At 47.4% G+C, this 13,274-nt stretch overlaps 2 protein-coding genes across 2 annotated transcripts; one reads left to right on the forward strand and one right to left on the reverse strand.

Moving 5' to 3' along the window:
- Nucleotides 1-216: 216 nt before the first annotated feature.
- Nucleotides 217-5,151, forward strand: PCYB_145470 (hypothetical protein; the record flags this gene model as incomplete). Its single annotated transcript, XM_004225018.1, has 4 exons — nt 217-2,778; nt 2,844-2,909; nt 3,061-3,223; nt 3,467-5,151. The coding sequence occupies 2 exons, from the start codon at nt 217-219 to the stop codon at nt 2,907-2,909; spliced, it is 2,628 nt and encodes an 875-aa protein (XP_004225066.1). The 3' UTR covers nt 3,061-3,223; nt 3,467-5,151.
- A 735-nt stretch (nt 5,152-5,886) lies between these two features.
- Nucleotides 5,887-12,150, reverse strand: PCYB_145480 (multidrug resistance associated protein; the record flags this gene model as incomplete). The annotated part of the gene is made up of 2 exons (XM_004225019.1): nt 5,887-11,008; nt 11,438-12,150. 2 exons carry the CDS (start codon nt 12,148-12,150, stop codon nt 5,887-5,889), a joined length of 5,835 nt encoding a protein of 1,944 aa, XP_004225067.1.
- Nucleotides 12,151-13,274: the final 1,124 nt, after the last annotated feature.

The following is a 13,274-nucleotide window of genomic DNA, read 5'->3' on the forward strand; positions in this document are numbered from 1 at the left end:
TTTTTACTTTTTTTTTTTTTTTTTTTTTTTTATTGTTCTCTCCATTTGTTGTCCCTTTTACCTGACTTGTTCAGGCGATTTTCTCCACTTTGCGGGAAGTATAAAATGCGCAGCTGAGCTGTGGAAGGGGAACGACCGAAAGAGTAACATGCAAGAGGAAGTAACTAACATATATATGGACGTGTACATACGTATGAATTGCTCTCCTCTGCCAAAATGAACATCGTGGAGCTGCTCGAGAAAAAACACTTTAAGTCCATAGAGAGGAGTGTCAAAAGGAGGAAGCTGAAGAAGTACTTCTTCGCCCTTTTAAGGTTTAACAATTTGTATAAGGGAAAGAACAAAGCTGTGGGTAAGATCTGGAGGGATATTTCAACAAGGGGGGAGTACCTCGACACGATTAATACTTTTGCGTTTGTGAATTTTAAATATGTATGTGAGTTTGTGAAGAGATTGAGGGAGGGGAGTCCACTCGAATGGGTGGGTGGACAGGATGGACTGCACACATTGGAATGGCCATACTTGCTGCCTGCTACTTTAGGAGATGACATCGAGAGAGATCCCCAAAGAGTTGTGGATCTTTTCCTCGTACAGTTGTTCCGTGTGGTGAGGCTCCACGCGAGTGAGAAAGCGGGGTGGGGAGGTGGCAACACCGAGTGTGGAGGTCCAATTGGCGGCTCAATTGGCGGCTCAGTTGGCGGCCCACTTGACGGAGCACCCACAGGTGAGGCCAAACCAAGTATGGACATAGCCCACCTAAATGACATTATATTTATTAACCAAAAAAGAGAGTTTGAAATTTTATTCAGTTTGATACACCCCCTTGTGCACAACATATACGTGACGAATCTGGTCACAGACGTGATGATGAAGTCCCCCCCACCCATAGACATGGACAGGTGCTACATGCACATGCTCATTTCTGTATTGCTTCATGTGTACAAAAAAAAAAGATGTCCTTTTTTTTATTTTATGATATACAAAAAATGGAAGAAGGGAATGAAAAAAAACATTTTTAACACGATGGAAATTATTATAGAATGGGAAGCAATAAATCTTCATGTCAGAAAAAATAAAAAAAAAATTTACGATTTTAAGTGTTTGCGATACTTCCTCCTTAACCTGTGTGATCGTTCTGCTATTCATCGGATGTTAAACTACGTCTTTTCCTTTTTACATGATCTTTTTTTATTCAATAATCCAAACACTTGGGAGATGGATTTTTGGACATACAGGAAGGAAAGCAATTGGTACGAGTTTTCCTTTTTTCTTTACCTTTCTGTTGAAGATTTGTGTGATGGAGAATTCGTTTTTTTTGTCCCTCCTCTTGAAAAAATAAAGAAATTACTCCAATGTGAACAGCCAACTTATGCGATGGACATTTATCTGCTACTCCATTTTATCGACAAATGTGACTGCGAGCTTTCCGTCAAGTTGAGACTCATTTTGGTATCTCTCATTCGATGTGCCAATTCGCCTGACTTGTTCAGGCAACAGGAGGAGAGCTTCTTCCGTGCTGTGCTGGAGCCCGCAAGGGCGCAGCTACTGGGTGGGTCGCTACGCGGTGGACCGCTTCCCAATGGGCCTCCACCCCCCCCGGAGCACCGCCCCATCGCTCAGTTCGTGTCCACCTACCTGTCCGACAAGGACGACTTAATCATGCGCACCACGAAGAAGGAGTCCTTCTTCAACGCCTCGTGCATAGTAAAGTACGTCCACATGAGCTGCTACAACGTAGTTAACAACAGGAAGGAATACACAGTAAAGTATGATCATCTAGAGAGTAACCAACAAGCCACCACGGCACACCCCTATGAGTACAACCTACACAGTGATGTGACGAGTTATAAAAATTATTTATCATCCACCGTCAATGGACAGACATGCAGAAAAAATGCAACGCTTGTATCAGTCCTCCTGCACATGAACCTACTTCGCTTGAGTGATGTGTGGAGCTTTACGCTTATCAAGTTGGTGGAAAATGATGTCATTTTCCAGCTAATGAATCTGTTGAGGCTGAGGAGGAAGAGCGCACTTTTGTGCCTGACCATTTCGAGCGTCCTGAAGGTGCGTTACGAGGCTGTGCAGGAGTACGCGCGCGCGGAGAGGGGCGCCACTAGCGTTGGCGGCAGCGTTGGCGGCAGCGTTGGTGGAAGAGTCAGCGGAAGAGTTGGCGGAAGAGTTAGCGGAAGCGTTGCAGGCAGCGGCAACAGCCGTTTGGGTGGAGGGTTGGCAGGAGGCTTGTCTGACAGATTGGCGGACGAGTTGGATGGCGGCCCGGCCAGCCACCCGCGTGGGGACTTACGTGGAGACGTTCATGGAGATTTGCGCGAAGACTTGCGCGAAGACTTACGTGGAGACTTACTTGGAGCGGCGCTCGCCAAGAGGCGCGCACTTAGGAAAGAAGTGCTGGAGTACGCGTCCAACGAAAACAAGCTGATGGACATCCTGTGCTACCTATCGATGAACATAAAAAAGGACCTCCTCAAACTACCCCTAATTATTTTGAAAATTCTTTTTAAAAATATACTCAAGTACCTATCCAAGCCAATACACGATGTGAAGAAAAGCATAAGGCATTACTTCGACAGTATGTCCTTGAGGATAGGTGCATACATATTTGAGCTAATGCATATAATGTCCACCTGGATTTTCTACCAAGGGGAAGTACTCTCCATAAGTGATTACCGAAAGAAATTCCACCTCTTTCCTGTTTATTTCATTTTGGTGGATGTTTATGTCAAATTTGCTGAGAAGTATAGCGAGAAGAACAACGCCGTTTTGCCTTCTCTTCTAAGTTACACTTTTGTGCAGGGATTTCTTTTCCTTTTTGATTATCCCAGGGGGACTATCCTCATGGGGAGAAGAAGCAGTCTCTCCAGGAGGAGCAAAGTGAAGGGTGCTGTTAATCCATTCCTTGGAGAGGATAATCAGAGTAATGCCCGGGGGGAGAAGAAAAGCCAACTATTGAGGAGAGCATGCAACGATTATCCTTTCACCTGGAGTGGTACCCAAAAAGGGATCTCTCCCCCAAGTTGTAGATTAACACAGATAGATGAGATGAACCTAGTGAAGCACAACCAGTACAGTTACGTGGACTTATCACAAACGGAGTGGAAAGGAAAGAGGAGAAGCATCGACTCTGTCTCAAAGGAGAGTACCTCTAGTGAAGATTATTATTCCCAACACATCATCTACATCACGAAAAAATTTATTAAATCAAGTAAAAATGAAATATGTTGTTATTTTTATACTCTCCTGATGTATGCTATTGCTCGAGTCCACACTTCCGTATGTTATAGATATAGGGAGATTAACTACCTGGTCATTTTGCACACCCTTCCATGGAAGAGTTGCTTGAACTTCTGCAGAAGGGATTCTCAATTAAGTTGCTTTTTTTTTCAAAAGTGGTACGAATGCGTTCATGCGTTGTTACCCGAAATTATCTTCACGCAGTTTTCTACAGGGGTAGGGAACACTGAGATGGATGAGGAAGAGAATGGAGACTGCTACATCAATGGTGACGTTGTGGATACATGCATAGTTGAATCCTCGGGAAGTTACTCCCCTTTGGAAGCTACAAATGGTTTATACGCCCAAATTGTGAAGGCAAGAGAAGCAATGGGTAGGCTTTTCCTTGGCGGTGTAGAGAAGAACTCAGTAGCTTGTGCTCCGGATGGAGTAATCATCATGGGGTTGGAAAGCTCGTTGCTGCGGAACTGCCTGCTGGTGATTACCTTCATTGAGGTGATTTTCTTGAATGGGGGCGGCGCTGTGGGAAGTGGTTCAACTGTAGGCACTCCCGATGTGGGCACCCCCGATGTGGGCACTCCCGATGTGGGCACTCTCAATGTGGGCACTCTCAATGTGGGCACTCCCGATGTGGACACCCCCGATGTGGGCACCCCTGATGTGGGCACCCCCGATATGGTTAGAACTCATGTAGGAAGCCCCCATCCCGGCGCAGACCCCCCTGCCCGCATGCGCAACTTCGCCCAAGTGATGAGGGACCTGCTGGACGAACAGCTCTGCGCACACTACATCTCCGTGTTCCAGAACCCATTAAATTTCTTCCTGAGAATTTCGCCCAAGTATGCCCAGCTGCTGGTGAGGCACAACTGCCTGGATAGCTTGGTGGGTTTTATTTTTACAAAGCTACAGAGCTACTTGTCGTTGATGCCACCCCGGCTGTGTGTGGAAGACTTCCTGCCGCTGAACGTAGAGGACATCACGGCTCTGCAGGAGACGGCCGTGGCGCAGTTTGTGCTGAGCCTGCGCGGGGGAGAGGCAGGTACGCGGTACGAAGCGGAAGAAGGGGCAGACTCCCGGCACGAAGCGGAGGAAGGGGCAGATACGCGGCACGAGGCGCAGGAAGAGGCAGACTCCCGGCACGAAGCGGGGGAAGGGGCAGACTCCCGGCACGAGGCGCAGGAAGAGGCAGACTCCCGGCACGAAGCGGGAAGGAGAGCCGAACGAACCGGGCCAATCCTCGGAGACCTCAATTTCTTCCTAAAGAAAATGGACACGCTGGTGAAGACGCTGAGTGCGAGCAGCCTGCAGAGTCTATGCGAGTCGGGGTTCGACACACAGAGCGCCTTCTATCTCTCCTTCTACCTCCGCCCGGACGCATTCCACACCGTGTTCCACTACCTCGCAAATAATATGGCAGCTATCACAAGCGACAGCTTCAACTTAGAAGACAGCGTAAACTACTACAAGAAAATTTACATAAGAAAAAAAGAACCCGTTCTGAAGCCATACAATGTATTGGACAAAACGACCTTCTACACACAGCTGGTTGTATTTTATTTTATTGTAAATGCCAATAATGAAAGAATGGTGATGGAATGTTACAAGAAGAGCCTATGCTGCTACTTTAAGAGTTGCTTGCAGAGATGCTTCAGACCTTACGTAGACGAATTTGTGGCGTCCATTATACCTGCTATGTTGCACTTTTATTACTTTTTTCCATCCTTTATTCCTGATCTGTTGGGCTCTCTAATCGAGATTGAGATGAAGGAGGAGAACGAGGTGCTGTGCAGGGAGTTGTCGCGGTTTGAGAAGCGCGTTCGGCGGGTGCTCGAGGTGTCTTACGTGCACAGCGGGGAGGGGGCGCAGCGAGTTGGTGCTGCCCACTCGGCTGGCGCGTGAGGGAGAAGTGGGGGTGACCGCATGGCGGCAACCGCGTGGGGACAACCGCTTTGAGGCAACCGCTTTGAGGCAACCGCTTGGGGTGCGTGCCTTCGGGCAGAGACAACGGAGCAACTGCATAAAAGCGCCCTCTGGGGATTTAAAAAAATGTTCATGTGGAAGTCGACTCAAGGATGGCCGCCAAATGGGCTACTCAAAAAGGGGCCGCAAAACGGTGTAAGGTACAGCAGAACGGGCCAACTCGAAAGAGGGCAGCGAGTCATGCATCATCAACTCGGGGCCGAGGTCAAAATTGGGTGCACAAAAGGGGTATGCAAAAGGGGTATGCAATGTGGGTGCGTAAAATGGGTGCGTAAAATGGGTGCACAAAATGGGTGCACAAAATGGGTGCGTAAAGTGGGTGCACAACGTGGATATACAATCTGGGTGCGTGCAAAGTGGGCCTGCTCAACGTGGGCCCGCTCAACATGGGCCTGCTCAACGTTGCAACCCACAAGTGTGTGTATATGAATTCAAAAAAAAAAAAAACTCGAAAGCGTCTCGAAAGGGGCTCAAAAAGGACCCCTCGCCGGATTCGGGCAGACTCCAAAAGAACTCGACATGGCGCTGGCACTCGCGCGTTTTGAAAGGGGAAAAAAAAGGAAGCTAGGGTTGGTGGTCGCTCAAGCCGATCAGCTGGCCGCTCAAGCCGCTCAAACCGCTCAAACCGATTGGCTGGCCGCTCACCTCCGCGCATCACTCCATCTGCTGCTGAATGAGAGCGGCGAGCGACTTCTGCGTCTTGATCTCGGAGTAGCTACACTTGTACGAAACCTCGCCCTTGGCCACGACGTAAATGACATCGCAGCAGGAGAGCGTGCTGGCATCATGAGCGATAATCAACACAGTGATGTGTGAGAAGTAGTTCCGTATAATATACTCAAACGATTTCACGTCGCTGGAGAAAAAATTATTGGCATTACTATTGCTCAAATTTAAGTTAAGGACAGGGATCTCATCGATTAACACCAGCTTGTATGTATGTCTGTTTAGGAAAAGCCTCACTAATGCTAAGTAACGAATGCAATCATCCGAAACGGATAAAAAGTTGGTTACTGTGGATGAGTTACCCCTCTCATACTTCTCCCTTCCCTTAAGCATTTCCCTCTCCTCATGAGACTCCTTCTTCTTCTGTTTATAAACGTATTTATATAGATCCTCGTTCCGTAAATTTATTCCAATTAATTTAAAAGCATCCATAATTTCCTTATCTGTGAAGTTACTGTAGGGGTCTATATAAGTACGTATATTCCAATGAAAGAATACAAAAGAGGATTGGGGGAGAAGACCAATGATACTTTTTTTCTCCTCCAGACTCATAGATTTGATGTCTCTTCCTTCAATCGATATGGTTCCTCGGGTTGTGGGTATGAGACCCAACACGGAGAGAATGGTAGTGCTTTTTCCTGCCCCCGATCTTCCTACGATGCCTATTTTCTGTCCTTTCAATGCGTAGATATTCATGTTACGTAGGCAGGACTTTTCGTTCGCGTAGTAGTACAGGTTGCGTGACTTATCGATGAAGATTTTTTTTTTGTAACTCACGAACACGTTTTCGAAGTGGAGGCCATACTTGGCTTTGCCGTTCTCCGGCGTGGCGCAGCTCGGCGTGGCGGAGTTTGCCTTGGCGGAGTTTACCTCGGCGGAGTCTACTGGCACTCCGTTTGGCCTGGCGGCGTTTGGCCTGGCGGCGTTTGCCGAACCAGGCGGCGGCACCTGCGTGGGGAGCACTTCCCCCTCATCGCCATAACCCACAGGCTCGTTAATCATCTGCGAGCACTCCTCCAAACGCTGCGTGCTGCACATCTCCTTCTCCACGTGCGTGTAGTCATACAGGAGAGACTTAATGATAAACCCCAAGCTGCAAGAAAAGGTAATACAGTACCCAATAGTGCTCGCATTTTTCTCCTGATTCATGATGTTAGAGTCCTGCTTGTTCCCAAGGTAAGGGTACAACACATAGGGATATATGATATAAAAAGCGGTCAAACACAACACGATCAGTTGTACGTATAGAGAAGCCCATATAGTTAAACACCACTTAAAAATGGTATAGTTCTTAAAATCAAACACCCTCTTAGCATACAAGTCTAGAAAATATTTGTTCTTCTTATACAGGTTGATAATCTCCTTCCCCATTATGGTATTACTGTAGATGGTACACAGAGGAGCGTGACTACTTAGGTATCCTCGTTGAGCTTCCTTGCATCCCCTTGAATATCTTTGAAAAACACAAAAATATATTAAAAAAATTATTATCGGAAATACATACACAGTCTGATAAACCATATAATTTAGGAGAAAAATTGTAAAAAGAAAACGAAAAAATGTGTAAAAAGTTTTGTATATCCTTTTGATGATTCCATTATCCATTACATTTATATCTGTGATGAATCGATTTATTATATTTCCCAGATTATTGCTGTAGAAGGCATGTATAGGGGCGTAGAGAATGCTCATAAGTACTTCTGTGTGGACTTTGACAGCTGATATTGCTATTCCGTGGGCTATCAGCATAAAAGAAATTAACGTGGTGACCAACGATACGCAGGGTAGAAGGACAAAGAATTTGAGATATACTAATTGCTTTTTTAAAATTTCTGAGTCATTCTGTTCTTCACTTTTAATTACTGTGCTTGCCATAAAGAGCAGCATATTTTTTATTTCGTCTGTAAAGATAGAGGCTATCATGAACAGGAGAATAACTGCTATGAGGAAGTTCCCTATCATTCGCAAGTACCAAACAAACGTCTCCCATTTTATGTTGCCCTTAAATCGTAGCTCTTCTTCTTCATCCTCATTTTCGCTTTCGTGGTTTCCCATATACTCATACATATAATTATCCTTCAGCTGTGCCTGTAGCACCTTGCTAACCTTTTCAAACTCGTGCAGCGTTATTTTGTCATCCTGCTCAAAGGAGAGGTTGCATTTGTTGTTCCTATCGCGTGTCCCCCCACCACGACTCTTCTTCTCCTTCACTAGTACCTCGGCGTAGTTCATAATCGTCGCTTTACGTGTACTTCCCAAACTACTAATACTCACGCTGCGCATCGTATTCATCATTTTTTCTTCACGCTTCTCTACGTAGTTCTGTGTGACCGTGGTGTACTTCCGCCCGAATCCATGCACAGACACGGAGTCCAGGGGTTCCAGTTTGCACGAGTAGGTACTCTTCAGTTCCTTCAGCATAACAAACTTTTGGTACTTCATGTCATTTTTGGGGCTACTTTTGCTGCCATTTTTGCTGCTATTTTTGCGGCTGATCTTACTTCCGCTCTGTTGGTCTGAGAAGAACTCCAGCATTTTGCTCGTGATGTTGAGTGTGGCTGTCGGCCGCGCGGAGGGGGGAGCGCCTCTGTTGGCTGTGTTAGCGGTGTTGGCTGTGTTAGCTTCACTAACTGCGTTCGCTGCGCTCGCTGCGCTAGCGGAGCCCGGGGAGGAGCCCTCCTTGGGGCGCTCGCCGCGGTGCGGCACGATCCCCTTCTTCCTCATGTAGGTATGGATGTCCCCCTCGTACACCAGCGAGCGGTTCTGCAGGCGATAAATTTCGACACCATATTGAAGCTCGCGAACGACATCCTCCTCCAGAAAGCTGTTCCATATATTCTGGTTGGCCGTCAGGATAAACCCACAGTGCTTCTTATACCCTTGCACGTTTTCTTGACTGCAGAAAAGGTTGTAAAAAATATTTTTCGATACGCATGGATCCAATGCACAGAACAGATCATCGAGGAGGTACAGATAGGAGATCTGCTCCTGGTCCAGGCAGTCCTTTAGGAGAGAGTTCTTCTTAAACAGGTCCCTATTCTGTGTGTATATCTCCCCTGCTGGTCCAATAATCACATCGTTACTGCTTCCTCCTCCATGGTGTTGCTGCTGTTCGTATTCGTCCTCTTCCCCTGCTGCATTTTTCTCTCGACTAACATGTGAGCACGTGCTGGTCATATTACCTGTGTTGAAGGTATAGTTAGTCGAATTATCCACGTCCTGTAGTTCGTATTTCTCCTCCACCGATGAGGGTTCATCATCTGAGGTTCTTTTTTTTCCCGCATGATCTGTGTGTGTGTCTCCTTTGACGAAGACACTCTTTCTTTTCCCTCCCTGGGGGTGGGGCCCGCCTCCGTCACCGCCTCCATCACCGCAATCGCCACCGCCACCACTGGGCCCTCTAGACAAGGAACTCCCCGTTTTGTACAAATTTTCCGAGATGCCTCTTTCACGCCACTTCTCATTCACGCGGACATCTCTCTCGTAATCAATCATCAAATCGCTCATGTGTATATAATGATGGTACAGCGCCCTGGCTAAGCAAATTCTCGCTTTCTGTCCTTTGCTGAGACTGTGCTCGTCATTCACGTACCTTAAGTCCTTCCTCTTAAACGTATTCATGTCGTTTATAAGCTCGCTCTGCACAATGGCTCGGTAGTAGAGAAAGGGGTCGAATCTATTTCCAAAAAGAATCATGGATCGGATGGTGCCGATGGTTACCCAATAGAACTGTGGCACGTACATCACGGGCATGTTATCATGGGCGAAGTTCTTCACGTAGCAGCTCCCTTGTGACAGCCTCAGCTTCCCCAGCAGGGAGTTAAAGAACAGCGTCTTCCCAGAACCCACATTCCCTAGAATCACCACCAGGGTGTTGTTCTTCACCGTCAGGTTAACGTTCTTGAGAAGCGCGTCTCCCGCGCTGGGGTCTCGGCTGGGGTCTCGGCTGGGGTCGCGGCGGGCGTCGCGGCTGACATCTCGGCTGGCGTCGCGGCTGGCGTCTCGGCTGGCGTCTCGACCTCTTCCCGTGGCCGGCTTCTCCGTAGAGAAGTAGCACCTGTTCATCTTTAAAATCACGTCCGCGGGTTGGTGGGCCGCACCTGCCCCGACCGTCACTGCGGCTGCTTTGGGGGCTCCCTTTGCGGCTTCTTTTCCTGCTCCTTTTGCTTCTCCTTTTGCTTCTCCTTTCCCGGTAGCTATTCCTCCAAGTGGATCCCCCCCGGGGCGGCTTCCCTTCTGCCCTCCCCCCTGGTCGCTGCTGTAGTAGTAGGTCCTGTTACTGCTGTTCTTACCCCCGACGGTTTTTCTATAACCTTTGTTGAAAATCATATATTTGATGAAGTTCCTCCAGTTGGCGTCCTCACAGTGCTTGCCCCCGCCGCTTCCCCCGCCGCTTCCCCCGGGGGTGGCAGTAGAGGCGTGGATCCCAATCTGGTAGTCATCCTCAGAGGAGCAGGCACGACCTTCGGTGGACTCAAACTGGAACATATAGTGGTGAATGTACTTGTTGATTCTCCCAATATTTATCGTCCCCTCGAGTAAGTTATTAATGATATTGGGGAGGTTCGACATACCAGCAATGAGTGACTTATACAAAAATAAAGGAGTGATAATGGAACTGATGTTGATTGGTTTATTGCTATTTAACTCTCCTTTAATAAAAATAAAAAAAATGGCAACTTCCACAACATTCATGGAAATCGCATTCATATAATTACTCAAAGAATTGAGATAAATTCTGATTGTGCATATTTTCATTTCTTTTTTTCGATGTCTATTTACATAGTCAAATGCTATCGCTTCCCAATTGAACATCTTCACTAATTTGTATTCCTTCAGGATATGATGCATGTTACTTATACGAGCATCTCTACATTTGAGGTGTTTTATTTTAAAGAAGCTAGATGCCAATTCGAATACAATCATGAGACTGTAGAGAAATAGAATCAACAGTATGCCGTTCACAACTGCTTCTCTTCCCATTTTGAAATAAAACATGTAAAAAGAAATAATGAATTTAATTAGCATGTTGCAGAAATCTATCATGGAACTGATGAAGTAGATAAGGAAGGGCGTGTCCACGAACATGATGTTGTATATGTTGATATCGCATGCGTCGTTGTCTGTTTTTTCTTTTTCTTCTTCGCGCGGAGGGGATTCTTCTTCGCACGCGGGGGATTCTTCTTTACCCGCTCGTTCTAACGACTCGCTGCGTGCGCCGCTGGGTTCCCTCGCAATAGCGTCTCTCGCAGCAGCATCCCCCGAAACAACTGCACACCCCATCGGGTCGCACGACACCGGCTGGCACGCGAACGGCTGGCAGGAGAGGGGCCCCTCACCAACCGGGCCGCTTGAAACCCCCTCCACTTGCACCGAGGGGTGGTCCCCCTTTGCCGCTTCCCCCTTTGCCGCTTCCCCCTTTGCCGCTTCCCCCTTTGCCGCCCCCTCCTCCGCCTCCCCTTTTTCCGCCTCTCCTAACATGGGGACCCCGTCCTGCACATCTCCCACTGCGACATAAGACGAGCTGGATAATAACCTCCCCCTAAAGTATTCTAAATTTATTTTATACAAAAAATACATCAGTGTAATCTCCATATTCAACCTTAATCTGTAATCAAAGAAGGTTACAATAGCGTCAAAAAACACATCCAAGCATATCACTACAACTAGGAATAAACCAAATGCAATTTCTTTGTATCCTTGAAAGAATGGGATCCATGCTCTCCCTTGTCCCTTGATTAAGAGAATATAATTCTCTATACATAGAGCCACAAAAATGAGATACAGAGTGTGCATCACATAAAAGAGAGTAATACAACTTAGTTGACTTCTAAACGTTTTCAACAGGGCACATGTGATTCCTCTGTTCTGTACCGAGTAGTATGTCTCTTTGGTTGACTTTCCATTAAAACCATCTCCATCAGATTTCTCTCTTGGATTCACTGTACCACCACTGCCACATGATCTCTTTCTTTTTTTAACTCCTCTTAAATGATTCCCTAATTTGTACGAATAATATTCAATCGCTGCATCTTCTTCTATTTTGGGAAGACTGAAATTATCTTCTGCTTTTAGCTTATTCAGTATGATGGTGATCCATTCGAAGGTTACAAAGCCGAACCATGAGATATTTGAAATTACGCTCCCTTTTTTTCTCGCGGCATCCTTTCCCTTCGCCTTCCTTTCACTCATGGTGTGGTGAAGCGGTGGAGCGGATAAGCGGTGGAGTGGCTGAGCGGTGGAGCGGATAAGCGGTGGAGTGGCTGAGCGGTGGAGCGGATAAGCGGTGGAGTGGCTGAGCGGTGGAGTGGCTGCGCGGCTGCGCGGTGAAGCAGCGAAATGGGGCACAGGCGGTTGTTCGCTAGCGAGTCAGTTGGGCAGTCCGCTACGCGATCAATCGGCTGCGTAAATCAACGAGCAAGCTGTTTTTCAGCAACTGCGCGTTGCATTCTTTCGGCAAGCGGTCCACCAAGCGATGCTGCTAGTGGGGGGAAAATAACACAACGGCTGGCTAGCCTGGTTTGCAACAGCCGCGCCGAGTGAGCCTTCACGCTTCGCTGCCTTCGCTGCCTTCGCTGCCTTCGCTGTCTTCGCTGTCTTCTCCGTCCTCGCTGTCTGTGCACTAGTCCACAGGACCACCCGTGCGCCAAGTCACTGAGGATTGATTGCGACCGGGAGGGGCGTGCAAAGGCGACTCGACATAACCGAGAAAACGTTGGGACGTCTTCCAGGGTCTTAAAAAATGGCACGACAGTACAGAGAGGTGCAGCTCATTTTTGTTGAAAATGTGTGCACCAATTGGGGGGAGAAAAAAAAAAAAAAAAAGAAACAAAGAGACAAAGAGGCAAAGAAACAAGAAACAAGAAAAAATGAAAAAATGAAACAAAGAAACAACGAAACAACGAAACGATGAAACTTAACATATATGTTGTACAAGACGTGCACCTGATCACTGGGGTGGAAACTCCTCGCCTGATGGACGCTCCGCGTTGCCCCTGTTCAAACGGATGATCCCTCGCGAAGGTGGGTACCATGCAACAGAACACGACACGATGCGAATGGCGAAACGGGGACGCCGCGGTCCAGGTCGACCCAGCAGGGGGTGTATACACGGAGCAAACAAAACGGATTGCTTCGATGGGTGGTCTGCTGTTCCTTGTACGTGTGAAAGCACAGCGGAGAGTTCGCACAGGAGAAAACTCCTGCAAGCGTGTCGCACCGGCGCAAGTCACAAGCCTCCCCCCTCTCGGCGTAATCGAAATGAGTGCTCAGTGGCCAACGCAATATACATATGGTAAAAAAAAAAAAAAAAAAAA

Source organism: Plasmodium cynomolgi, chromosome 14 (assembly GCF_000321355.1).
Source record: "Plasmodium cynomolgi strain B DNA, chromosome 14, whole genome shotgun sequence".
NCBI lineage: Eukaryota > Apicomplexa > Aconoidasida > Haemosporida > Plasmodiidae > Plasmodium > Plasmodium cynomolgi.